At 40.6% G+C, this 27427-nt stretch overlaps 1 protein-coding gene across 1 annotated transcript in view; it reads left to right on the forward strand.

Annotated features, from left to right (window-relative positions):
• peak1 (pseudopodium-enriched atypical kinase 1) overlaps positions 1 to 27427 on the forward strand; it is a 321752-nt gene that overhangs the window by 244358 nt on the left and 49967 nt on the right. Inside the window, 1 exon segment of the mRNA XM_034175994.1 lies at positions 21381 to 21613. Within this exon segment, the coding sequence (XP_034031885.1) occupies positions 21381 to 21613 (233 nt within the window).

The raw sequence follows: 27427 nt of genomic DNA on the forward strand, positions 1-27427 counted from the left end.
TCTGAGGGGCCTTAAATTCAATGAAGCATAGCATGTAATCAATACTTGACCAATTTCATCTTTAAAAGACAGGTTACTTATAATATACAAATAATGAATGTTTATGAGTTCAGTGGTACGAATATTTAATTTGGTGAAAGGCGAAGTTGAATGTTATGTTCCAGATTTCACTGAATTAAATATTCGTTCCATTGAAAGAATGTAAAAACATTCATTATTTGTTTGTCATCATTATTTAATTGTATTCGTGATGTAAAGCAGTGGCTGTCCCAAAACTTCCTTTACCTGAATGATGGTAAAACTGAGATCATGGTGTTTGAGCGCTCTGGCATACTAAATGTGGTAACACCAAATTTTGGTGCTTTGGCTAACTATGTAAAACCAGCTGTCAAGAATTTGGGAGTGATATTTGACAGCTGTTTGAGGTTCGATCAACAGATAAATTCTGTTGTCAAAGCTAGTTTTTTCCAACTTCGCCTTTTGGCTAAAATAAAGCACTTTCTCAGTAGACGTGATCTTGAGACAGCCATTCATGCTTTCATCAGCTCCAGACTTGATTATTGTAATGCACTTTATTCGGGCATTAATCAGTCGTCTCTTGCACGTCTCCAGTTGGTGCAGAATGCTGCTGCTCGTCTAACACTCTTAGACGTGAGCATATTACGCCCGTTCTGTACTCACTCCACTGGCTTCCAGTTCGTTTTAGAATTGATTTTAAAATTTTAATGTTTGTTATTAAAGCTATTTATGGCCTTGCACCTCCCTACTGGTCTGAAATTTTAACTTTGCGCACTTACAGTAGGACATTAAGGGCGTGTGGCCAGCTTTACTTAGATGTTCCAAGGTCAAGATATAAACGTTGGGGTGATCATGCTTTCGCGGTAGCTGGCCCCAGACTGTGGAATGAGCTTCCTCTTGAGTTATGTACTATTCCTGACCTAGCACCTTTTAAATCTAAGTTAAAGACTTATTTATTTGAACTGGCTTTTAACAGTTAGTGGGGAGGTTCTGTTATTTTTATTTTTATGTTCTTTTTTATGTGTTATTTTAAAATTTTATTCTATATGTGTTTTATTTTTGAATTTGTGTTTTTATTGTTAAGCACTTTGGACAGCAGTCAGTGCTGTAAAGCGCTTTATAAATAAATGTTGATTGATTGATTGATTGTTTTATATAATGGCTAAAATAGATCCTTGGTGTTCCACTGTAACATGTAGTCCAGTGATGCTGTGCACTGACTTCGGACTTCCATAAAAAAAAGACTTGTGTAGTTCCTCACTCCAGCCAAAAATCATATCAGCGTTTCATCTGGACAGCTCATCATGCATCCAGACGGCTTACAGCGGAGTGGATCTTGTGTGTGTGTGTGTGGCAGCGTTAGTTAGTTCAGTCAAATCATCGTGTCGTTGTCCCTCGCGCACGCACGTAACTGGCTCGGTCGACTGTGTATGTCCTCAGTGCTGCGAAAAAAAAAACACATCAGAAGTGAGTCCAGCTTTTTTCTCTCTCTCTCTTCCTGCTAACAGACAGCACAGTGGATTTGTTTAGTGTGTGTGTGTGTGTGTTTCTCTTACAAGATTTAGCAGCATCAGTTAGCTCATTCAAATTATGTCTAGGGAGATTTGTTGTCCCCCGTGCGTGCATGTACTACCAAAGAAAGGCTGTTTACGTCCTCTGTGCAGCGAAAAAAAAAATCACATCAGAAATGAGTCCAGCTTTTGTCCTCTCTTCCTGCTAACAGCCTCCAGGCAGCACAGTGGATTTCTTTTGTGTGTGCGTGCACGCGCATGTGTGGGCACGCATGTACTCATGCATGTGATCGCGTGATCATGTGCGCGCGTGTGTGCAGAGTGCAATGGTACTAAACGTATGGAACCAAATTTGCACTCTAAATGGAACCAAGCTGCACTCTAAATGCAATGCAACACAAATGGGATGAAGTAATCCATGTCATGTGACATACAAAGCACCAATCAAATGACAAGGATCCACTCAGCCGTTATATAACCATTATATATTTTCTTTGCTTCTGCTCACCCCCTTTTTGGTCACACGTTACTGTGGAATTGTCTTGTGTATCAGTTTTTGTTATTGTCAAGTTTGTGTGCCAAAATAAATAAGTTCAAGTTCAGTATAATGACTAATAATATTAGACTGAGCTCCCGACTGTACATGTGACAAATGGACACTGTGGGACCAAAATGCTGATTTCCATCTCTGAAACCTTCATATCTCAAAGTTAAATATGTGTGAATAATAAAGCTTCACAAATTCTGATTTGAGTAAAAAATGTCACCTTCATCTTTGTACATTGGCAATGAATGAAGAAAAATTATCTCCAATATCATAAAAAGAACAAAATCAGTGAGCCTTAAGAGATCATCATGCAAAAGTAAATGTCATTTGTGAAAAATGCACAAAATATTTGTTGTAAACAATGTAACTATGCAAAAATTATACATACAAATGATACCTTTTCTATACAACTAATGTACAGTACCAAAGGAAAAATGTCCCACAACATGTTTGTCCGTCACATGTGTGACGGACGGACATTTTATGAGACAGAAATGGTTAATTGGTTGTGGGGATTTGGCCACTTTTTTCATGGATGTCATTATAGAGTATGCTTGTGGGTAGGTCTTCATCATACTTAGGTCAACATTTTTTTTATCTTCCCACAGTGAGGAGCAACATGTAGCATTATGGACAGACACTGTGGGATGGAAAAAAATATGCCCAAAATAAAAGGACTTCAGTATCAAATTCCAAAAATCTAATGAAAAGTTATTATTTTTGTCAACTATTTCGATCAACCAATAGGTGTTTTTGATACTTCCAGAAGTTTTAACATGTATTTTTTTATCCACTAAATGTACAGTAAATTTGGGTATTTTTGCATTATGCTTCATTGAAGAAAAACAGGACAGACCAGCTGTAATTGCCCTGAAAGTACCACGTCATATATCAATGGAAACTAGAAACAATAAGGATGCTGTAAATATGATGTTTCGTAATGATTAATAGGTGTACATCTTATTTTTGTCCAACTGAGTTTACATTATATCAAAGATGTTACATTATTTTTGGAAAAACCATCATATTTTTGGGTCAATTAATGCTCACTGTGGGACTATTAAACACACCAGCCACCTGAATTTGTCTTGACAGATTCCTAGGAGCAGTGGCAAAACAGTAAGGCCAATAATGTCTTTGAAAAATGAGTTTTGTCTGTTTCTGAAACTTGAAATGAAACTTGAAATGAAGGTATTTGTGTTTGATGCCCACCATTGTGAACACGCTCTAATGCGTTAGCATGTCTATGGTATTTTCAATGTTAAAGTTAGCATTAGAGTGAAATGCATTACAAATTGTCATATTAATTTATTTCTATTTATGTATTGTAATCATAACATAATAAAAAGTAAAACAACAATAGACAATATAAAGTTCGTTCAAAAAGGAGTCGGAAGAACTCTAAACTTAAATGTACTACTGTTAACAATCATGATGATGATGATGATGATGATAATAATAATAATAATGATAACAATAATAATAATAATACAATTTTAGAAAAAGGCAAAGACAAAAAGAACCTGATAAAACAAAACACAACAGAAAAGATAAAATCAACTAACAGTGAACATACGAGGTCTGTTAGAAAAGTATCCGACCTTTTTATTTTTTGCAAAAACCTGATGGATTTGAATCACGTGCGCTTGCATGAGCCAACCTTGAACCTTCGTGCACATGCGTGAATTTTTTCACGCCTGTCGATTGCGTCATTTGCTTGTAAGCAGCCTTTGTGTGAGGATGGGGTTGTAGCTCTCGTCGTTTTTTCTTTGCAAGGAAATGGCGGAATGACTGGAGCAGTGCGACTGCATCAAATTTTGCCAGAACTGGGCGACAGCCAGGTGGGAAACCAGTCAGATTATTCCGACGGCTTTCGGTGATGATCCTATGGGCATCACACAGATTAAGGAGCGGTACAACGCACTCGTAATCCAAACTGAAATGTGCACTGTACAGAAATCCTGGACAAAGGATTCATTTAATATTTACCTTGCTTTGTCTTCCATGGTGAAAGATTTTCAGTTTGTTCATGGTGCAGGTTGTCATCATAACAGTAATTGGGGCACAGATTACTTGTCTGATATGGTGTGTGCTTTCGGTGACAGCCGAGCTACATGTCTGCTTGTGCTGAATTGATACTAGAGCTTTCAGAAGCCCAGAATAAACCATCTCCAAAAGAAGAAGACAAAGCTCTCCGCCTGATCTCCGCTTAGTTTTGAGCATGCACAAAACTTTCTGATGAACTCCGTGGACATTAACTGACAAGGAACCCATTTTGCACTTAATATTGTGAACGAATACCGAGTGAGCCTTGTATGGTGCTGGCAGCAACTGTGCGACTCTTTGGCATCCTGCAATGGTCTTCGCAATTTCATGACTGCACAAAGACCACTGAACGGACTCCGTCCCTGTGTAATGGGTGTATAACAAACAGACACTGACATTACTGTTTTTAAACAGCCAGTCTGGTTTTCAATAAGTGCAAGTTCCTTCTGTTTTAAAGATGACAACAGAAGCTTTGAAGTTAGAAGTGTAATGTCAATTCAGTGACACTGAAGAGTAATGGAAATTAAAATCTCTGAGGAATTTGATTCAATAATGTTTTGTTTTTAATTTTGTATGTTTTGCATCCTTTTTTTGTTACATGTACTTGCACCTATTGAATGTCATATTGTTGAAACAATAAACTAGGCACTCTTGTGTGAATACATAACCTTAAAAACATGAACTATCTGGTTTTTAGCCAAGAGAACAGCAGGTTAATGATTACATGCAAGCTGACAGGGTGTCGTACAGATAATTCAGTTTGAATGAGAGCAGAGGGGTTAACCATGTTGGAATTTTTTTTTTATACTGGAAGCAGATTTATTGGCTAACTGTGAGCATGCTCTTCAGAACGAGTAAGTGCACATCACCTTCGACAGATAAGAACAGTGCAGTCGGGAGCAAACAGAGGAAGACAAGGAAAAGAATGCAAGAACAGGATTTTTAAATCCTCCACAGCAAGCCGGGCTCCAGTGACTGATTGTCTCTCACAATGTGAATTTATATTTTCCTTCTGGTCAACGTTACTACATGGGAAGCTGTGTAAGCCAGTACAGTGGGTAAGATTGAAATCATTTCTTTGAACCCACTCACGGTTTTGTTATACAAAAAAAAAAAAGTTATACTTGGGGCCATCCAAGCCAGTTAAGTTAATGTTGACTCAGTAGGGTGGAGAGGTTTCTGGGATTATGTAATGCATAATGCATTATCGATCGCTATTCATTTTAGCAGCAAAGGTTTCCAAACAGAGGGCTGAAAAACAGTGAAATGCACTTGGGCAGTTTGGTGGTGCCTGAACAAGTCAGGTCCTGACATTGAAACGTGTAGCAGTCATGAAGGTATTGTCTCAAAGGCCTTTCAGGCTGTTTATCCAGTCTGGATCTTTATGGTTATTTTGACTTAGTACACTGCCCTGTAATGAAGCTTTGAGCACAGAACGTATAAAAGAATCTATAGTGTAATGTGTACATTTACTTTGTTTCTTTAACAAAAATGAAACTTGCTGTTTTGTTTGTAATTGTGTGGCTTTTATTACTTCCTCTTACACAGACGACTGTTTTCGAACTGGCTCATAAAAGTAATGTAATCGCTGCAGTGATTCACTGTGGAAACTTTGAGTATATCGATTCATTTGTAAAATGGAGACATGGGATATTAACACTCACATTGAGCTTATAAACATCTCAGATTTGAGGCTTTTCTCGCACACAGTGCCTTAGGGTAGAGTTAGACGCACAAGAAATTGGGTGTGTTTTGAGTGTGCTCAGTTAATTCTTCAGTGTCAAAATATTCATCAAGTGAAACATCATCATCATCTTCATTGATGTCATATTATTGTCTTTCCACAGTACCACTTTAATGGCAATTCCATGAAATCACTGTTCTCAGATTCAAAGTTGGTTGCATCACCAATCATGCATTTAAGTAGTGGGGGTGGCACAGAAAGATTTTTTTTAAAAAGTCGTTAAATTTACATATTTATAATTGTGAGACCCACGCATTAACCAGTGACCTCAAGCAAGAATGGATATTTTTAGTAGTACATTTCTCCAGAAAATATAAAAGGATATTCTGAAAAAGATATTGTTTGGGGCTGTTGTGTTATGTTAGGAAGTTGTGACTTCCTTTACTAATCTGGAACATTCTATAATCATTGGCTCTCACTCATTTTGAAGAGCAGCCTGACAGTTGAGATATATAATACTTTATTTTCATAAAGGCGCAGGAATAATGTTTCAAAATATTTACATTTCAAAATATTTACATCAGTTGTTTGTTTCTTGTTTTATTTTGTTTTGAATTGCTAGTGTCACATCAAAATTGATCTACTTTCAAGGATATGTCACACAGAATTCACAGCAACTCAGATTTTGGCTATTAGAGGACATGTGATGAGTAACTGCACCAGTATTGAATTGAGCACTTATGTGAACAGTTTCTACGCATACGCCAATCACAACAAACAGCTACGGAGACAAGGGTGCAATTTAGAACTAGAAATTGGGGGGGGGGGGGGACAAAGTGCGAGGCCCGCAGGGCCGAAGCCCATAAGCCTGGGGTCTGGGGGTCTATTTTTTGTTTCAAATCCGGGCAAATGCAGTCCCAGAAAATTCCGAATGTGACAAACAAGAAACAGGTGTAAACAAGTCAATGCTACTAAAAATACAAACTTGCAGAAACAAAGATACTATTCTGACATGGTTTTGCACATAAGACTGGCATAGCATGTTTCAAGTACACACATACAACCCCTGGCAAAAATTATGGAATCACCAGCCTCGGAGGATGTTCATTCAGTTGTTTAATTTTGTAGAAAAAGCAGATCACAGACATGACACAAAACTAAACTCATTTCAAATGGCAACTTTCTGGCTTTAAGAAACACTATAAGAAATCAGGAAAAAAAAATTGTTGCAGTCAGTAACCTCTGTGATTAGACCATGCAGAGGGAAAAAAATATGGAATCACACAATTCTGAGGAAAAAATTATGGAATCATGAAAAACAAAAGAACGCTCCAACACATCACTAGTATTTTGTTGCACCACCTCTGGCTTTTATAACAGCTTGCAGTCTCTGAGGCATGGACGTAATGAGTGACAAACAGTACTCTTCATCAATCTGGCTCCAACTTTCTCTGATTGCTGTTGCCAGATCACCTTTGCAGGTTGGAGCCTTGTCATGGACCATTTTCTTCAACTTCCACCAAAGATTTTGAATTGGATTAAGAACTGGACTATTTGCAGGCCATGACATTGACCCTATGTGTCTTTTTGCAAGGAATGTTTTCACAGTTTTTGCTCTATGGCAAGATGCATTATCATCTTGAAAAATGATTTCATCATCCCCAAACATCCTTTCAATTGATGGGATAAGAAAAGTGTCCAAAATATCAACGTAAACTTGTGCATTTATTGATAATGTAATGACAACCATCTCCCCAGTGCCTTTACCTGACATGCAGCCCCATATCATCAATGACTGTGGAAATTTACATGTTCTCTTCAGGTAGTCATCTTTATAAATCTCATTGGAACGGCACCAAACAAAAGTTCCAGCATCATCACCTTGTCCAATGCAGATTCGAAATTCATCACTGAATATGACTTTCATCCAGTCATCCACAGTCCACCATTGCTTTTCCTTAGCCCATTGTAACCTTGTTTTTTTCTGTTTAGGTGTTAATGATGGCTTTTGTTTAGCTTTTCTGTATATAAATCCCATTTCCTTTAAGCCCCTTTCACACCGGGGCTGCTCCCAGTTGCTCCCAATTGCGCCATGACAACGCCGAAAAACCGCGCTGTTTGGAGTTAATTGCCGGTTAATTACTGTGTCGGCTTGCGCCCGATGACATCTCGTTGCGCTGCAAGTTTTGCTGCCAGGTGCTGCCAGTTGCTCCCCCTCACTCTAAACTTTAAATAGCCTCATTTTCTGCCTCTCATCCAGTCTGTTTTCGGAACACAGTACACACACCTCGCTGCCCTTGGAAGTAGTGAACTGTTTTTGCAGAAACAGATCATGTCGTTTTATAGTCCTCATGTAAAAGCTGCACTTCTGCAGCATCTGAATGCCCTGAGAGCATTAGTTGATGCCGTGGCAGAATCAGAGCGCTTGAGAGAAGAAGAGGAACACAGAAGGAAGCAAAAAAAAACTGCAGCAGAGGAAACTCCAGCGAGTTAAAAATACTGCAGCAGCCTCCGGTGGGATAAAACTTCCAAAACAATACAGTCCAGCGGGACAAAAATCTGACAAAAATCAATAACGGTGTACTACACGCACAATACAACGTTTATATACAGCTGAACAATACAGCAATGTGCGATCACGAAATGGCGCCGAGTAGCGCGGTCTTTCAAGGGTGTGGCTTTGAGTCCCGCCGGGTAACGCCTCTTTGCCCCGAGTTACGCCTCTTTGCCCCCGCTTGCGCTGGAACCACTTCCTTTCTGTGTCGAGCAGAGGACGCCAAAAAAATTAAACAGGTTTAATTTTTCGGCACCCGACTTGCTTACTCCTTTGCCCCGCTGTTGTGGCGCCGAGCTTCATCGTCTTGGCACCGAGTTGCTTCCACGCGGCATCGCACGGCGCAACTGGGAGCAACCGGGAGCAGCCCGGTGTGAAAGGGGCTTTAGGTGGTTTCTTACAGTTTGGTCACAGACGTTGACGCCGGTTTCCTCCCATTCGTTCCTCATTTGTTTTGTTGTGCATTTTTGATTTTTGAGACATATTGCTAAAGTTTTCTGTCTTGACGCTTTGATGTCTTCCTTGGTCTACCAGTATGTTTGCCTTTAACAACCTTCCTATGTTGTTTGTATTTGGTCCAGAGTTTAGACACAGCTGACTGTGAACAGTCAACATCTTTTGCAACATTGCGTGATGATTTACCCTCTTTTAAGAGTTTGATAATCCTCTCCTTTGTTTCAATTGACATCTCTCATGTTGGAGCCATGATTCATGTCAGTCCACTTGGTGCAACAGCTCTCCAAGGTGTGATCACTCCTTTTTAGATGCAGACTAACGAGCAGATCTGATTTGCTGCAGGTGTTAGTTTTGGGGATGAAAATTTACAGGGTGATTCCATAAGTAACCGTTACTGACTGCGACAATTATTTTTCCTTGATTTCTTATAGTGTTGCTTAAAGCCAGAAAGCTGCCATTTGAAATGACTTTAGTTTTGTGTCATGTCTGTGATCTGCTTTTTTTCTACAAAATTAAACAACTGAATGAACATCCTCCGAGGCCGGTGATTCCATAATTATTGCCAGGGGTTGTATATGTCAGAAGGTAGGGGGGGCATACCATATTCTATCCCCCCTGTTTGAAAAGGTGGGGGGGACATGTCCCCCCTATCCCCCACCAAATTGCACCCATGTACGGGGACTGCTGAAAACAAAATGCTTGTCTTTCCGAATGTTTCCTACATTGTTTACATCACTCTGAACCATTGTTCCAGCATGCTGGTGAATGGAATGTAGACAAACTGCTGCTAATGTAAAGGTGCACTGACACTGATTCATGCACTTGCATGACCTGTGTAATGCAGGAGAGTAAACTAGTCTTTAACGGGTGCAGACTGAATGTGAGAGGGGCGCCAGTGCATGCCGTTGTGCAAAGAGAATTTTGAAATGTTCAAAAAATCTTTTACGTATAAATGTCATGCTACGTGGAGCGATCTGCTTGCCAACACGATGTGCAGCTCATCAAGTGGAGTAAAGAAGAAGTGAAGAGAGCAAGTGATTGCATCAGCGGATTTCATCAGAGCGCAGCTCGTCTGAATGATTATAACAAGATGTTAATCTATCATGAAAAATACTTTATCATCTGCAGACAAGAATGAAAGAACATGCGACTGTTTTATCAAATCTTGACAATGTAAGCATGGCAAATAATGACCTTTTTCAGGTTCAGGTAACTTTATTTGTAGGTAGATAGGCTTGCAGCAAACAGAAAACAGAAAAAAAGGCATCCATGTTAGTCAACACAACAACAACAGTAAAAAACACTAAAATACTAACAAAGAACATACACAAAACAAGCTAACAAACACCACCAAGGACTCACAACCTTAAAACCACTAAAAAGATGGTCAACTTAAAACTAGTGTGCAAAGGGCAAATAAATAAATAAGTATATAAATATCTAAATATAACCATATGCAAACCTACTAAGATTTGTTCAGTTGCACAATTGCTGCTGGGACAAAACTACTCCTGTAGTGTTTTGTTCTACACCTTGGGACTCTAAACCTACGGCCAGAAGGTAAAAGCTGAAATTCATTAGCCAGGGGGTGGGAGTCATCAACTATAATGCAGTTGGTTATCCGCTGTAATTGTTTAGTGTACAGAGACTCTAAACTCAGCTGCGATTCACCAATCAACCGACTGGACCATTTAATGATCTGACTCAGTCTGTTCCTATCCTTCAATGTCAAACTGCCAAACCATGCCACCAAAGAAAAAGCTAAAACAGATTCAATAAAAGCACGATAAAATAGTGTTAACATGGTTCGGCCAGTGTGAAAATACGACAGTTTCCTGAGACAGAACAAGCGCTGATGTCCCTTCCTGCACACCGCCTCACAGTTTGCCTCAAACTTCAGCGAGTCATCAATAATAGTCCCAAGGTATTTATAAGTTTTCACAATTCCAACTGGTTGACCATTCATTGTTGTGTTGCCAGGTGTGCTACCATTCTTCCTAAAATCAATGACCATATCTTTAGTTTTAGATATATTAATCTGAAGATATGAGTCCTCACACCATTTAACAAAATGGTCAACTACAGGACCGTGGCTACTCTCGTTATCCCGCAGCAGACTGACAGTCACTGTATCATCCGCGTATTTTAAAATGAACCTGTTTTTAAAAGTGCTCTGACACATACTGGTATAGAGAATAAATAACAGAGGTGAGAGCACACACCCTTTTGGCGAGCCAGTAGAAGAACACACTGTGTTTGATAAAATCCCGTTCACTCTAACTTTCTGTGTTCTGTTTGTTAAAAAGTCTAAAATCCAACCCACAAGATTATTACTTAATTTAAAATGTTCTAAAATTCTTTGGGTTAAAATACAGGGTTGAATTGTATTAAAAGCTGAAGCATGACACCCGCTGCCCTCCAAATGCCTGAGAAGCAGATTAAGCAAAGTGAGTGTGGTGTCCTCCACTCCTCTATTAGGCCTGTAAGCAAATTGTAATGGATCGAGTGCATGCATAGTATTTTTTAGCATTACCGACCGTACCAATTTCTCAAAGATCTTCATCAAAATTGATGTTAGTGCAACAGGCCTAAAATCATTCAAGGATGTAGGATTACTAGATTTAGGAACTGGGACCACAACAGTATCTTTCCACACTTTGGGGACATGTTGTGTTTCCAAGGACCAGTTAAAAATATAATAAAAAACTGGACTCAGCTGTTTTGCACAAGATTTTAGTAAATGGCCACAGATATTATCTGGACCATGACTCTTATTTACCTTTGTGCTAAGAAAAGCTTTTTCTATATCCCATTGGTGAAGGGAGAAGTGTTGAGAGTCACGGAGCCTGAGACCAAGTTCCTGAGTTTCCTTACTAAAATCAGATATGTTAAAACGATTAAAAAAACAATTAAGAGCATTAGCTAGTTCAATATCTGAGTTGAAGCCATTTAAAGTAATATTTGTGCTGCTTTCCATATTTTGGAGGCCTGCAATGGCCTTCATACTAGACCAAGCTGACCCAAGATTATGAGCAGCCATCCTCTTCTCCAACTCAGACGTATAGGTCTGTTTTGCTTTAAGAATCTCTATTTTAAGCTCTTTGGTAACTAAAAGAAGGTCTGAGTCTACTCCCTTTTTAAAGACCTCCTTCTTTTTCTTTATACAAGATTTCACTGATTTAGTGACCCATGGTCTATTATTAGGATAAATTTTAACTTTCTTACAGGGAACAATCATGTCTCTACAAAAAGTGACGTAAGAACATATAACATCAGTGAGTTCATCCAGGTTATCAGAGGACTGCTTAAACATGTCCCAGTCAGTACAGTCAAAACATTCCTGCAAACAATGCTCAGAATCAGCAGTCCAAACTTTAACCTCCTTGGTTTGTACTTTTCCCCTCTTTAAAACAGTCTTGTAGGTTGGCAGAAGATGCACACAATTATGATCTGCAAAACCCAACGGAGGAAGAGGGAGTGATTTAAAAGCGTCTTTAATTGACCCATAACATAAATCCAAAGTCTTGCCACACCTGATTGGGCAGGTAACATATTGATAGAAGTTTGTTAGGGTTTTTCCCAAGGAGACTTGATTAAAATCTCGCAAAATAAAATTTGGGGCATCAGGTGAAATGGACTGCAATTTTTGAACAACATTAAAAACAGTACTAGAAGCACAGGCAGCATTTGCCTTTGGGTGAATGTATAGTACTGTTATAAAAAGTTGTGGGAATTCACGAGGCAGATAAAAAGGACGCAATGACACAGATAAAAGTTCAACATCTGGTGTGCAGATTTTCTCTCTGACAGTCACAGAGGTGCAGTATTGTTTGTTGACATACAAACATACCCCACCTCCTTGCGTTTTTCCCGTCACTTCAGTCTGACGATCAAGACGAAGCGGAGCTCCAAAACCATCGATAAGCAGATCGGCGTCTCGGTCTTCCTCAGTAAGCCATGTCTCTGTAAAGGCCATGACACAAGTGTTCCTGAAGTCCTTTTGAAAGTGGACATTTCCTTGAAGTTCATCCACTTTATTTCTCAGGGACTGAACATTTCCCATAATCACGACAGGCAAGGGGATCCTGGTAAGCTGCTGTTTACGCACACGCAGCCTCACACCACCTCGTCTCCCCCGCTTTCTCCTCTTCTTCTTTATCGAATCACCTTTGTTAAAAACCAGATAATTAAAATCCCTCGGAATAAATTCTTTTAATATAACATCCGTAACGCGGTTCGGACTGACAGTTCAACTGCATTAACACATCTCTGGAATAAGTATGACCTGTCCCTGTCGGATTGACAGCTCCTGTGAGATCCCTCACAAACAGGGTACACAATAAAAGCCACAATGCAACAAAATAAAGCGGATCCATTTCCGTTGGCAGCAGAATAGTCCTTCACTCAGCAATAACCATACAGTGAGAACATAAAACACTCCAAACAAAACAAAGAAAAAAGATTTTAGACAATAAGCCGGAACGCCAAACTCTCCCTGCCGGTCGCTGCGTGCGCATGCGCCCAAAACACGTGTGGTGTAGACTGCTTTTTAGACTGCTCCAAATGCTTTCTCCAGGTCATTCATCGTGCGTGCGCGAATGACGCTGCTGGAGCAGTCCTCTGTGATTCAGGAAACGATTAGAGCCGTTTTCAACAGACAACTTGCAGAGAACGTGGCAGGCAGTGGAACAAACATGGCGTCCAGCTGGGATCACAGTTGGTGGGATCATCACGACGACGTGCATGCAAGTGCGTGTAGCTAGTGTCAGTGCCCTTTAAGAATGGAGCCACAGATTAGTTGCAGAGTTTACATAAATGAGATGTCATGTCATGATGACTCAAGTGACAACTGTTATGGCCTCTTCACACATAGTACGAATGTGGTCAAATTGCGCATGAAGTAGCAATCATATGCAAAGGTGTAAAATTGTAGCTGCCTACAACACCTCGCACCTCTACAACTGTTTGTGCACACCAGCGGCTAAAAGACAGAGTGTGCGCTGTGAGAGTCCATCAAACCCTCTCGCGGCATGTGTCGGCCAAATTCCAGCTGACGCACAAATATCTAACACCGCTCGCATGGCACTTAGAAAATGTGTGGCCATTCACCCAATTAGCACGACAACAGTCAGCAGACAATCACTGTCGAGGTGGATGTGAAATTTGTCTAAGTGCCCCCATGAGTGTGGCTTTGCAAACAGACACAGTGACACGTTGGTATGTGCGCTGAATTGACAGGGGGTGTGTCCGCCGACAGGAGCAGCTGTGGAGATCTGTGTTTCTGTACATCACAGCTGGGGAACACGTACCCTGTTTGGACGGATATGAACTAAATGCTGTCCATTGTGGTGCGCGTGTCTGCTTGCTGTCCTCACGTGGACATACATAAAAACATATATCGCTGTTGCAATGGGCTGCAGCAAGCGCGCACACAGCACGCACATTGACAGGCTACCCCAGGTGAAACAGACCATCTGATCGTAACACGCAGCGGGCGATCTGAATGTCACATCACCCACGTGAGCTCTGTTCCACATGACGCGGTGTCTGTCCTGCGGTGCACCATCCAGAACACATGTGTGTTGGGCAGGACACACGCGCAGGGCCGGCTGGACACCCCGCCAGCAGATGTGGACATGAAAAGAGTCCCCTGCTTCTCATTTGTGTCATTTCATGACTGTACATCTGTGACCATGGGTCATCGACAGAGGAACAGACGGATCATGTTTGTATTGTCCGCTTGATAAGAGGGATTCAATACAGTTGTATGCAAAAGTTTGGGCACCCCGATAATTTTCATGATTTTTCTTTATAAATCATTGGTTGTCTGGATCAGAAGTTTCAGTTAAATATATCATATAGCAGACGAACACACTGATATTTGAGAAGTGAAATGGTTTCTAGTATTTCCAGAAAGTGTGCAATAATTATTTAAACAAAATTAGGCAGGTGCATGAATTTGGGCACCCTTGTCATTTTATTGATTTGAATACATTTATCACTAATTATTGTAAAACAAAATTGGTTTGGTAAGCTTATTGGCCCTTGACCTCCATACACAGGTGAATCCAATCGTGAGAAAGGATATTTAAGGTGGCCATTTGCAAATGTTTCCCATCTTTGCTTCTCTTCTGAGTGGCAACATGGGATCCTCTAAACACCTCTCAAATGATCTGAAAACAAAGATTGTTCAACATCATGGTTTAGGGGAAGGATACAAAAAGCTATCTCAGAGATTTCAGCTGTCAGTTTCCACGGTGAGGAACATAGTGAGGAAATGGAAGACCACAGGCACAGTACTAGTTAAGGCTACGAACTGGCAGGGCAAGAAAAATCTCAGATAAGCTGAAGCAAAGCATGGTGAGAACAGTGATAGTCAACCCACAGACCTGCTCCAAAGACCTACAACATGATATTGCTGCAGATAATGTCTCTGTACATGGTTCAACTATACAGTGCACTTTGCACAAGGAGATGCTGTAATGCAGAGGAAGCCTTTTCTGCGTACATGCCACAAACAGAGTCGCTTGAGGTATGCTAAAGCACATTTGAACAAGCCACCTTCATTTTAGAATAAGGTGCTATGGACTGATGAAACTAAAATTGAGTTATTTGGACATAACAAGGGGCAGTATGCATGGCTGAAAAGCACACAGCATTCCAAGAAAAACACTTGCTACCTACAGTAAAATTTGGAGGTGGTTCCATCATGCTGTGGGGCTGTGTGGCCAGTGCAGGTACTGGGAATCTTGTTAAAGTTGAGGGTCACAGGGATCCCAGTCAATATCAGCAGATTCTTGAGAACAATGCTCATGAATCAGTGACAGAGTTGAAGCTGCACCGGGGCTAGATCTTTCAACAAGACAACGACAATAAACACTGCTCAAAATCTATTAAGGCATTCATGCAGAAGAACAAGGACAACATTCTGGAATGGCCATCTCTATTGAAAATCTGTGGTGTGATTTTAAGCGGGCTCTCCATGCTCAGAAACCAGCAAACCTGACTGAACTGGAGATGTTTTGTAAAGAAGAATGGTCCAAAATACCTTCAACCAGAATCCAGACTCTCTTTGGAAGCTATAGGAAGTGTAGGAGAGACTGTTATTTCTGCAAAAGGAGGATCTACTAAATATTGATATATTTTTTCTGTTGGAGGGTGCCCAAACCTTTGCATACAACTGTAAAATGCGGTGTTGTTTATATGTTGTGTGGTTTCAATTTTTTATAAATACGTCCATGTCCTTCTTGATAAAAGGCATTTTCCCACACCTTTTACATGACAGCAATGGTAGCTCAGTGGTAAAGTTTCTGGCTGGGAGTTTGGAAATTGCATTTGTAGTTATTCGTACTATGGGTGAAGGAGCCCTTACTTTCAATGCAGTTGCGGTAACACCAGCAGCTGCTGTTCACTGCGAGAAACACACTGTGTGTGGCGGCACGGTGACTAGTAGTTAGCAGTGATGTCTCGCAGCAAGAAGGTTGCAGGATCACTTCCCGGCCTTTCTATGTGGAATTTGTATGTTCTCCGTGTTTGGGTTTCCTCAGGGCACTCCGGTTTCCTCTCACAATCAAAAACATGCTTATTTAGGGTCTGCTCCTTTCTCTGCCCCTGACCAAGGCAGCATCTCTACATCTGGAGTTGTTTCCCGGGCAGCGGACTGTGGCTTCCCACTGCTCTTAGTGGTTGGATTGTGTCTACCTGTAATCTGGTTGGGCTAAATAGTGAGGACAAATTTCATTGTATGTATGTACAATGACAATAAAGGCTATATTATTATAAGATGTGCAGTGCATGCATGTCGATTAGTCATGAGCGCAGCCTTTTAAAACATAGACTCTGTGAGAGACACAGATTTTTGCATGCTCCTAAGTGTGTCATCAATGTACACTGAAAAGTCTTGTGTAAGAAATACAGCTGTGCATTCAGGCAGCCTGTAAAAACAGCGTTGTGGAGTCGCATGTGCACATTCATAGCGTCACTTATAACTGGGTTAAAACAATGTCATGCTCCCGTACAGAGAGCAGACTCGTCACACATCTGCGTCCAAAATCTCAAAAAAATTAATAGAGTTGGGGGTTGAAGTGTCTGTCATCTCCTCTCTACAGAGCACTGAACTGAGCGAAAATAACATATTCCTGACTTTTTCCAAAATAATAAATACAGCTGTGTATTTAGGCAGCCTGTGAAAACAGCGTTGTGACGGAGTTTCACATACACGCATTCACACAGCTTTGTAGAGAGTTTCCATGTGCGCTTTCACAGCACCAGTTATATCTGGATAAAAACAATGTAATTCTCCGGTGTAGACGGCAGAGTCCTCACACATCTGGATCCAAAATCCAACGGACTCTCTCAAAAATTAAAAGAGTAGAGTTTGCGGAGCACACTGAATGAAACGAGTGTTGCGTGTGCCGCTCATGCACATCAGCAAGTTGGTAGAAAGTCCTGAAGTTTCTGAAAATTACATATTCCCCCCTTTTTCCAAGGGTCTGCTCGTAGGTCCACTTATCTGAATAAATGCTGTGCCATCACTTTCCTATGAATGGTCAGTAGTTTCATGGTCTTGATGTCGTAACGTTCATTTCACTCTGTCTGTTCTCCATTGTGCTGTTTCTGCATTTGCTCGGAGTGACGTCACCCACCAAGAAATGCAGTGGGAAAAAATGTGTTCCGCAAATGTGACTCGTCAAGCAAGAGGTTTGATTAGCAATAAAGTATGTCAGCAACCACTGATCACGACCACGTGCGTGGATAGACTACAATCACGAATGCTGTGATATTGTGTTGTTGAACGGTATGTTAAATAACATGCAACATGTCCTTTAAATGTTTGCTAGTCCCCAGAAAAAGCAATGGTAATACTTTAGTTTAGTTGATGATAATTCAAATTTAGTTGATGTGTTAAGCTTCATGATTCATCACTTTATTCTCTGGGACTAGACAAGGCATTATATATATATATTTTTTAAATAAGCTGCCACTGCTTTAAAAATCTCATTCCATTAACACTAGTAATCCCATTTAAGTCTGCCACTTTATTGTCACACCTTTTTATCACTGTGCTGTGGTGGATTTACACTTTACCCACGTTAACACCACTCAGTCTGACATCTGTTTCACACCATAAACATAGGCATCACTTCAAATCTCTAGAGAGGTGTGGTAGCCGCGATGCTTGACATCCATTTGAGACATGCATCTCGTGCAGGCGGTGTAAAAACTGTGTCCTCTGAACACAGTCACTGAAGTGAAAATCAACACACTCTGCAGTCACCACACTCCTGTGATGTGATATGAGACAGGCCTGAGGCCACTGGCAACAACTGAGACGTAGTGCATTCACACTGTGTCAAAAGTTCTCCGTCTGTATAACAGATAAAGGACCTGATGCACAAATGTACAAGTGCGTCTTTAAAGGACACCTGCATTGAAAAAAATGCAGTCAGATTTTTTTGAACAAAAAATGACTTACATTTACACATGAGATCCTTCTGAATGTAGTAAAGTAAATCTGCAAGCCCAGATCTGTCATTCAATGGAGAAATCTTCACTTGAAAATGACAAATTTACAGCTACCATTTAGCCCTCCGCAAATTGTCCCTCTCATCATGGACGCTGCCGAGACGTCACGGACAAGACCCTCGCCCAGCATGCATTGTGCCAATTCTAATTTGTGGATTTACTTCAGTTTGCATCTGCACCTTTTTCTTGTCTTATACGGAAGGATCTACTTTTTTAAAAACTTCATATTGTCTTGCAGCACGTTTGGTGAGTACACATTTCTTTTATTTGTGCTTGAAAATTATTTTGGGGGACTTTTTCATACGCCCGTTTGATTGAGTGGTGTCGCAATGAAAATGTACTGTCTTTCGCCTCCGGTACCATCGCGGGATATGGAGGCGAGACCCGCAAAGAATCCCAGTCATTAAAAATATATAAACCTCTCTCAGCGTCCATGGAGCTCTGGGGCTCTGATTGCCGAGACGTGCGGTGCTGTGGATTTTGCCGCAAGAAGTCTGTCCTTGCAGCAACAGGTGTACCGGCCGCCTTCGCATTAAAACAGCGAGCGTAATCTCAGGACTTGTGCCAAGTGTGCTGCAGCTCCATTCAGTAGACAGAGAGGTGATGCCGGCTGCAAAGCAGACACGGGCGGTGTGAGTGGCCCTTGTCGACGGTTAACGAGCTCGTTAACGAGCCCGCAGACTTAATAAGCGCAGCGGAGGCAGAGAGCGGGAGAGGAAGAACGGCGCCCGCTGTCGATGTCGTTGCTGATCTGAGCACACAGATCTGTATCTCACATTCATTGCAGCTTACTTTTGGATGTTGAAACCAGGACGTGTGTAAGTAACATTACTAACAGATAAAATCAATTTCAATGCGGGATCGGACTGAAGGCGGGAGCGCGTCATCTTGTCCCTGACGTCATGGAAATGATACGGCTGTACAAACTGTTTTCACAGAGGGCTAAATTTTAGCTGCAAATTTGTCATTTTTAAACGAAGATTTCTCCGCTGAATTACAAATTTGGGCTTACAGATTTACTTTACTGCATTCACAAGGGTCTTATAAATACATATCAGCTATTTCTTTCTGAAATCTGACCACATTTATTTCAATGCAGGTCTATTTTAAAAAGTTCAGTGTTTTTTCAGAAAGTGAACTGTTATATATTCTAGACTCATTGTATATAAACTAAAAATTTAGAAAACAAATTTAATTCTAATTGTAATAATTAGCTTTATGTAGGCCAAATTGACCCAGACTGAATTTCATTGTCAACATCTGGTGTTGTTTGTTTGTCTGTTTCTCTTTGTTTTGTTTTTGTTTTTTGTTTTTGTGTGTGTGTGTGTGTGTGTGTGTTTGTTTTTGTCAGACAGCCAAAATTCCAGCCACTTTCACACAGTGTATAGTTTTGCTTTGCTGCGCTTGCCAACAGTGTTTTATTTTTGAACGCGTCTATGGGAAAGCTACACAAGTTTGTCTGATTTTGGAAGACTGTGACCATAAAGTCTCAGAAAGGAAATTTCGGCAGTTCAGTGATCTCAGTGGTAGAGCTGTGCTATGGATACGGGACTTTGAAACAGTTAGCATTGCTAAGTGTTTGCAGTGTGTATATTTACCTGCATATTGTGTTTAAGATTTTTTACTTCATCTATCCAGTAAGTAATAAATAATAAATATATGTCTCGTAACACAACCGTATCCCACTGATTTGACTTCTCTCCTGAAGTGGCATACAGCAACCACGTAGAATATCATTCTGCTGCCCAATGCTGCTTTTGGTTTCACACAGCTTTGTGTGCTTTGGTACTGCAGTGGCTGTAGTCATCCCTGCTACTTGTGCATCTTTTTCTGATTAACTGATTCCATCTGCTCCAAGTGATAATCGGTGAAATCACCTCATGGAGTGGGTGGTTGCAAAGAAAATCTGCACCCTCTCAGTCCTTTCTGGAGTGTGTTGAAGAGCCCTGGCCTAGACTGTAAGTGAAGTGGCTCTCTCACATGAATCCTGTGAGCTCCTTGACATTTGAAAAGTGGTGTCACCATAATATCTCTTGAATCACTGCTTCACTTGAAAAACTCCCATTACACTGAGGTACATCTATGTTTTATCTCTTCTTTATATTGGGGTTTGGCTTAGAACAGTCTGTTGGACAGTTGGTGTTTGTACACCAGGTCGTCTGCAGGGCTGCTGTCTTTGTTATATAATGAAACCTTCAACTCCATACAAGTTATAAAAGTACATGACAAAGCTCAAAGTGCTCACATAAAATTGCTGCAATCGCTGTAATTGCTGTGTGTAATTTCTTTTTTGAAAACACTACTGCCACCACCTGACAGGTTGTGTTAAATGCAAGATTTTTCAAACGCTGTTTTTCTCTTTCCACACAGGGAACCTGCCAGCATTGTCTGTTTCATCTTCTCTGGCAGGTGTATTTGAAAAGCTTAGTTTTTAACCATGGAAAAATAATGGATTGATGTGATTGCATCTACAAAATGGAGCCACGAGGATGTATTTTTATTTCCACATTTGTTTTGGACATCATCTTCAGATACCTCAAATCATGCCATCGGAAGAAGATGATAAAAATGTGATGTTTCATAACGTTAATACTCACTTTTCCTTTTCTGCTCTTCCTCTGTGGAAATGCATCACCACATCTACATACTGCTGCAGCGGGTCCAGCTCCATTTCACCATTTGTTCACATGAAAACACTGCCCTAGTGATGAAGTGAAAGACCATTTGAATGATGGAAAATACTGACTAATTGTTTAGTTCTTACATTTTCCTGGGATTTTATGAACAGTACATCTATTTAAAGAAACATCACTGATGCATCAAAGTTGGTATTTTAAAAATTAGCTCATTTTCATGCATGAGTACTATAGTCTAAACAGTAGAGTAGTACCACCTGACTGCATAGTTATACTCCCCACAATTTAAACATAATGGACGAGGTTTATATAAGAATTGCCCTAATTTTGAGTTTGCCCACAGATCTCTAGTTTCATGCTCAATTACATTTTAAATTAAGCCATGTTTGTCTGTCATCTGCAGCCAGGTACCAGTGAGTGCCAGCGATGCCAGGGAGCAGGAGTCTGGTCCCACGTCCCTGCTGGCCAGAGGGAATCTAGGGCTCAAGCCTGGGCAGAGACTGGATGGAATCATCAGTCCAGCCTCAGCCAGCGAGGGCAGTGCCAGCCTCGGAGAGCCAGAGGAGGATGGAAATCACTCACATTGCTCCCATTCTCCAGCCTCCAGCTCATGTGGTGCTACCTACACCAACCTAGGTAAATCAGAGAAACATAGGTGAATAGGTACCTATGAAAACTAAATTTCAGCATTTTGTTGGTAAGTGGAGTCATTGTCTGTAAGCTTTTTGGAAATCATCATGAAACTGCAGCTTATACATGTACCTACCTCAGGTCAATGACTTTTTTTTGGAGATTATTCCCCAAAATGTAGAAAAACATTAAAAATTAGAGCTCATTTTATTATTAATTTCAATTTATTAATTTATATAGCGCCAACTCACGACAAAGTCGCCCAAGGCGCTTCACACAATTCACAACCACACAGATTAATCTAAAATCAAAATTAAAAGCAAGAAAATTCTATAAAAGTGTTTTCAGTCTTGATTTAAAAGTTTCCACCGTGTCAGACTGCCGAATAACAGCAGGTAGATTGTTCCAAAGAGTCGGACCACAGTAGGAGAAGGCTCTATACCCCACAGACTTCTTGTTCATCCTTGGAACACACAGAAGCCCTGCGAACGCAAGGGCTTTGCAGGTACGTAGGGCTTAACTAAGTCCGCCAGGTAGGAAGGTACCAGTCCATGAACAGTTTTAGAAACCAACAATACTACACGGTCTGCGTGTACAGTGTAGCTGTGCGTGACGCTCACGAGTGTTAACATCAACGTATTCAAAAACCCTTACATTGGAGTGAATTACATCAGTTTTCTTGTAGATTTGTGGTGGAACATAACTACATGTGTGCGTGTGTGTGTGTTTTGTGATGTGACTGTTAGACATATACACATTGCGATGAATATGCGGAAGCATCTTGTGCAGCCTGAGAAAAATGACGGAATCTACCTCCATCTCATCCTTCACGCACCCCTAATCTGTTTGTATCATGGCATGTCATGATTCATGATATATCAAGAAGACCCTGTTCACCACAGCTTTGAGTAACGCCCCCTCTTGCATCAAGGACAATGCTCACTTATGGAAGACGAGCACAGTTTGTTGAATTTATTAGAAAAGTTATTAGAATAGTGATCAAATTTGTTTTTTCCTTTCTCTCTCACTCTCTCTCTCTCTCTCTCTCTCTCTCTCAGTGAACACTATCAATCAATCAATCAACTTTTTTCTTATATAGCGCCAAATCACAACAAACAGTTGCCCCAAGGCGCTCCATATTGCAAGGCAAGGCCATACAATAACCATGAAAAACCCCAACGGTCAAAACGACCCCCTATGAGCAAGCACTTGGCCACAGTGGGAAGGAAAAACTCCCTTTTAACAGGAAGAAACCTCCAGCAGAACCAGGCTCAGGGAGAGGCAGTCTTCTGCTGAGACTGGTTGGGGCTGAGGGAAAGAACCAGGAAAAAGACATGCCGAGAAGGGGGGCAGAGATCGATCACTAATGATTAAATGCAGAGTGATGCATACGGAGCAAAAAAGAAAGAAACAGTGCATCATGGGAACCCCCCACAGTCTACGTCTAAAGCAACATAACCAAGGGATGGTCCAGGGTCACCCGATCCAGCCCTAACTATAAGCCTTAGCGAAAAGGAAAGTTTTAAGCCTAATCTTAAAAGTAGAGAGGGTATCTGTCTCCCTGATCTGAATTGGGAGCTGGTTCCACAGGAGAGGAGCCTGAAAGCTGAAGGCTCTGCCTCCCATTCTACTCTTACAAACCCTAGGAACCACAAGTAAGCCCGCAGTCTGAGAGCGAAGCGCTCTAATGGGGTAATATGGTACTACGAGGTCCCTAAGATAAGATGGGACCTGATTATTCAAAACCTTATAAGTAAGAAGAAGAATTTTAAATTCTATTCTAGAATTAACAGGAAGCCAATGAAGAGAGGCCAACACGGGTGAGATATGCTCTTTCCTGCTAGTCCCCGTCAGTACTCTAGCTGCAGCATTCTGAACCAACTGAAGGCTTTTTAGGGAACTTTTAGGACAACCTGATAATAATGAATTACAATAGTCCAGCCTAGAGGAAATAAATGCATGAATTAGTTTTTCAGCATCACTCTGAGACAAGACCTTTCTGATTTTAGAGATATTGCGTAAATGCAAAAAGGCAGTCCTACATATTTGTTTAATATGCGCTTTGAATGACATATCCTGATCAAAAATAACTCCAAGATTTCTCACAGTATTACTAGAGATCAGGGAAAATGCCATCCAGAGTAACGATCTGGTTAGACACCATGCTTCTAAGATTTGTGGGGCCAAGTACAATAACTTCAGTTTTATCTGAGTTTAAAAGCAGGAAATTAGAGGTCATCCATGTCTTTATGTCTGTAAGACAATCCTGCAGTTTAGCTAATTGGTGTGTATCCTCTGGCTTCATGGATAGATAAAGCTGGATATCATCTGCGTAACAATGAAAATTTAAGCAATACCGTCTAATAATACTGCCCAAGGGAAGCATGTATAAAGTGAATAAAATTGGTCCTAGCACAGAACCTTGTGGAACTCCATAATTAACTTTAGTCTGTGAAGAAGATTCCCCATTTACATGAACAAACTGTAATCTATTAGACAAATATGATTCAAACCACCGGAGCGCAGTGCCTTTAATACCTATGACATGCTCTAATCTCTGTAATAAAACACTAAAAATGAATCATATGGTTGCTGTAGTACAAGGTCATAACTCATATGTGGTTGGTGTGTTTCCATCTGTACTTTACTGGTTTGCACGGCATGTACTATCAGTGTTTAGTCTTGAAATGAATAATGGTTGTTTTGAGCAGAACATGAATTACACCAATCAGAACATCTTCTGTCATTGCATTGAAGAAGAAGGAAACCAGTTCTTACTTTTATTTTCTTTTAAATTTCTGAGGAGGAAGAGAATGAGTGTTAATGTGCATCATTGTGAGTGCGCACGTTGTGAACCTGTGAACCTGCCTATGAAGGCTTATCTGAATATTGCAGGCCAGATGTAGCAGAAAAACTCTGTTCAACTCTTGACCAGGTTTTTGGTGGTCTGTGGTTCTAGTTCCAAACCTGTAGCCTGAGACCCATCTAAAGGTCCACTAAAGATCAGAAAGGGGCCGCGAAGTTTTGCCTGCTTTAAAGTCCATGTCTCAGGGACCAGCAAATGCTGACAACTGTAGTGAATTTTGATTTTTGCCAAGTTTCATAAAAGGTTGCAAAATAGTTTGCAAAGGTTTGTAGAACAGTTTTAAGCATTTGTGTAGACATTTGTAACACATCCCTAAGGTTTTTTGGTGCGCAACCACTCTCTGACCCAAACTGTACTTTTTCTTCTTCTTTTCTTTCTCAAGGGCGGCAGCACATTGGGCTTCTTCTTGAAATAAATTCATTTTCATTTTCTGGAAATCCATCATCTATGTCTTCTTTATAGCTTCTACAGGCAAGTCTTCTGAGCTCTGTCTTCTACAGTGGACAGGAGAAATCAAAACACTGGAGAGGGTTTGATTCGCCTGACATTCACCTGTTATTTTACCAGGAGCTGGTAAAATGTCTCAAACGTTCCCAGACAATGGCGAAAGAGTGGCAAATAGTTGCTAATCGTTACAAACACTGTCGCAAACATATGCTAATAGTCGCTAATGTTCGTCCACTGTTATTCGCAGTCACTTTGGCAAACAATCGTGCACATGTTGCTAATTGTCGCTATATGTTGTATTTAAAGTTACTTATGTATTAATGAGTTAATATTGTCCAAAATACACATACACACAAATGGGAGTGAATCCCTTTAGTTTCTTGGGGGTGCTCAGCCTTCCTTAAAAACAAATAGGGGGTGTCCAATTGAAAGAAAAAAAAAACGTTGGGAACTACTGCTCTATGGCACATTTGCTCTCTGCTCCCTCACATTAGCACTGCACCAACATTTTGCTTGACCACTTGTTATTTTACAACCAACACATCTATGGGTGCACAGATGTAAGCAAGTCCATTTGGCGAGAAATTGACTTCTGCTCCATTTGGAAACTAGCAGTGAGATTTGCATCGTGCACTGCTTTGCTCCTGTGTAAGATAAGGCCCAGTGTGTCTGTGCATACTGATTCCTGTTCTGGATTGTTGTCACTGCTGCAGACGGCATGAAGGTACCAGAGTATTACAGCATATGTCAGTCTTCAGCATGGCCGCTTCTCAAGTAAGGCGTGTCACTTCTCTCCAGCAGCAACAGCACACCTCCATATTCAATTACTCATAAATTATGCCATGCTAAAGCAGCTACAGCACAAAATCTTCACACATCAGGTCACCCACAACCTGCCACTTGGATCTCAGAATAGCTCCTTTAATTGAGAACACTCTCCACTGAGCTGATCCCAAACTTCATCAGGGCCTCTTCTCACTCACAGATTTATTGGCTTTACAGTAAAGAGAATGGATTGTTCACCAAATAAATTCACAGACCTGCTTGATGTGTTTGCTGTTAAAATAGTGTCCCTTATTTACCTCTGTTAATTTTTTTCTCATCTGCCTAAAAGTGTGGAACATGACTGACAAGTTTGTAATTGGATCAACAGCAACATCACTCCATTATCACTGCATTAGGAGTAGGAGAAACCGGGGCACAGTGGATCAGAAATGTTGTTTTGTGGCAGCATAAACACAGTATGCATAGGTTTAGGTCATTCTATTGTGGATTTAATATAGCAAGTTATTGTTTATAAGGCTGTGTTATTCATTTCTCCCCGAGTGTAAGTTACAGGTGTTTAAAATCGGTTTTAAAAGTTTTGCTTCACTGTGCCCTGGACACTAATTCATGCAGCACAGTGAATCAGTGTCTGGGGCACAGTAAATCAACTTAGAATATAATGAAAAAACACATGATTATAAAGATTTCTTCAAAATTATTAAATATATGCTGATGCATATACAAACTATAAACCAGCATACCAGCTATGTAATGTGTGACTGTCTTACAGTAGTGTTCAGAATAATAGTAGTGCGATGTGACTAAAAAGATTAATCCAGGTTTTGAGTATATTTCTTATTGTTACATGGGAAACAAGGTACCAGTAGATTCAGCAGATTCTCACAAATCCAACAAGACCAAGCATTCATGATAATGCACACTCTTAAGGCTATGAAATTGGGCTATTAGTAAAAAAGTAGAAAATGGGGTGTTCACAATAATAGTAGCATCTGCTGTTGACACTACAAACTCAAAATTATTATGTTCAAACTGCTTTTTTTAGCAATCCTGTGAATCACTAAACTAGTATTTAGTTGTATAACCACAGTTTTTCATGATTTCTTCACATCTGCGAGGCATTAATTTTGTTGATTTGGAACCAAGATTTTGCTCGTTTACTAGTGTGCTTGGGGTCATTGTCTTGTTGAAACACCCATTTCAAGGGCATGTCCTTTTCAACATAAGGCAACATGACCACTTCAAGTATTTTGACATATCCAAACTGATCCATGATACCTGGTATGCAATATATAGGCCCAACACCATAGTAGGAGAAACATGCCCATATCATGATGCTTGCACCACCACGCTTCACTGTCTTTACTGTGAACTGTGGCTTGAATTCAGAGTTTGGGGGTTGTCTCACAAACTGTCTGCGGCCCTTGGACCCAAAAAGAACAATTTTACTCATCAGTCCACAAAATATTCCTCCATTTCTCTTTAGGCCAGTTGATGTGTTCTTTGGCAAATTGTAACCTCTTCTGCACGTGTTTTATTTAACAGAGGGACTTTGTGGGGGATTCTTGCAAATAAATTAGCTTCACACAGATGTCTTCTAACTGTCACAGCACTTACAGGTAACTCCAGACTGTCTTTGATCATCCTGGAGCTGATCAATGGGTGAGCCTTTGCCATTCTGGTTATTCTATCCATTTTGATGGCTGTTTTCCGTTTTCTTCCAC

The sequence above is a fragment of the Thalassophryne amazonica genome, chromosome 8 (assembly GCF_902500255.1).
Source record: "Thalassophryne amazonica chromosome 8, fThaAma1.1, whole genome shotgun sequence".
NCBI classification, from domain to species: Eukaryota; Metazoa; Chordata; class Actinopteri; order Batrachoidiformes; family Batrachoididae; genus Thalassophryne; species Thalassophryne amazonica.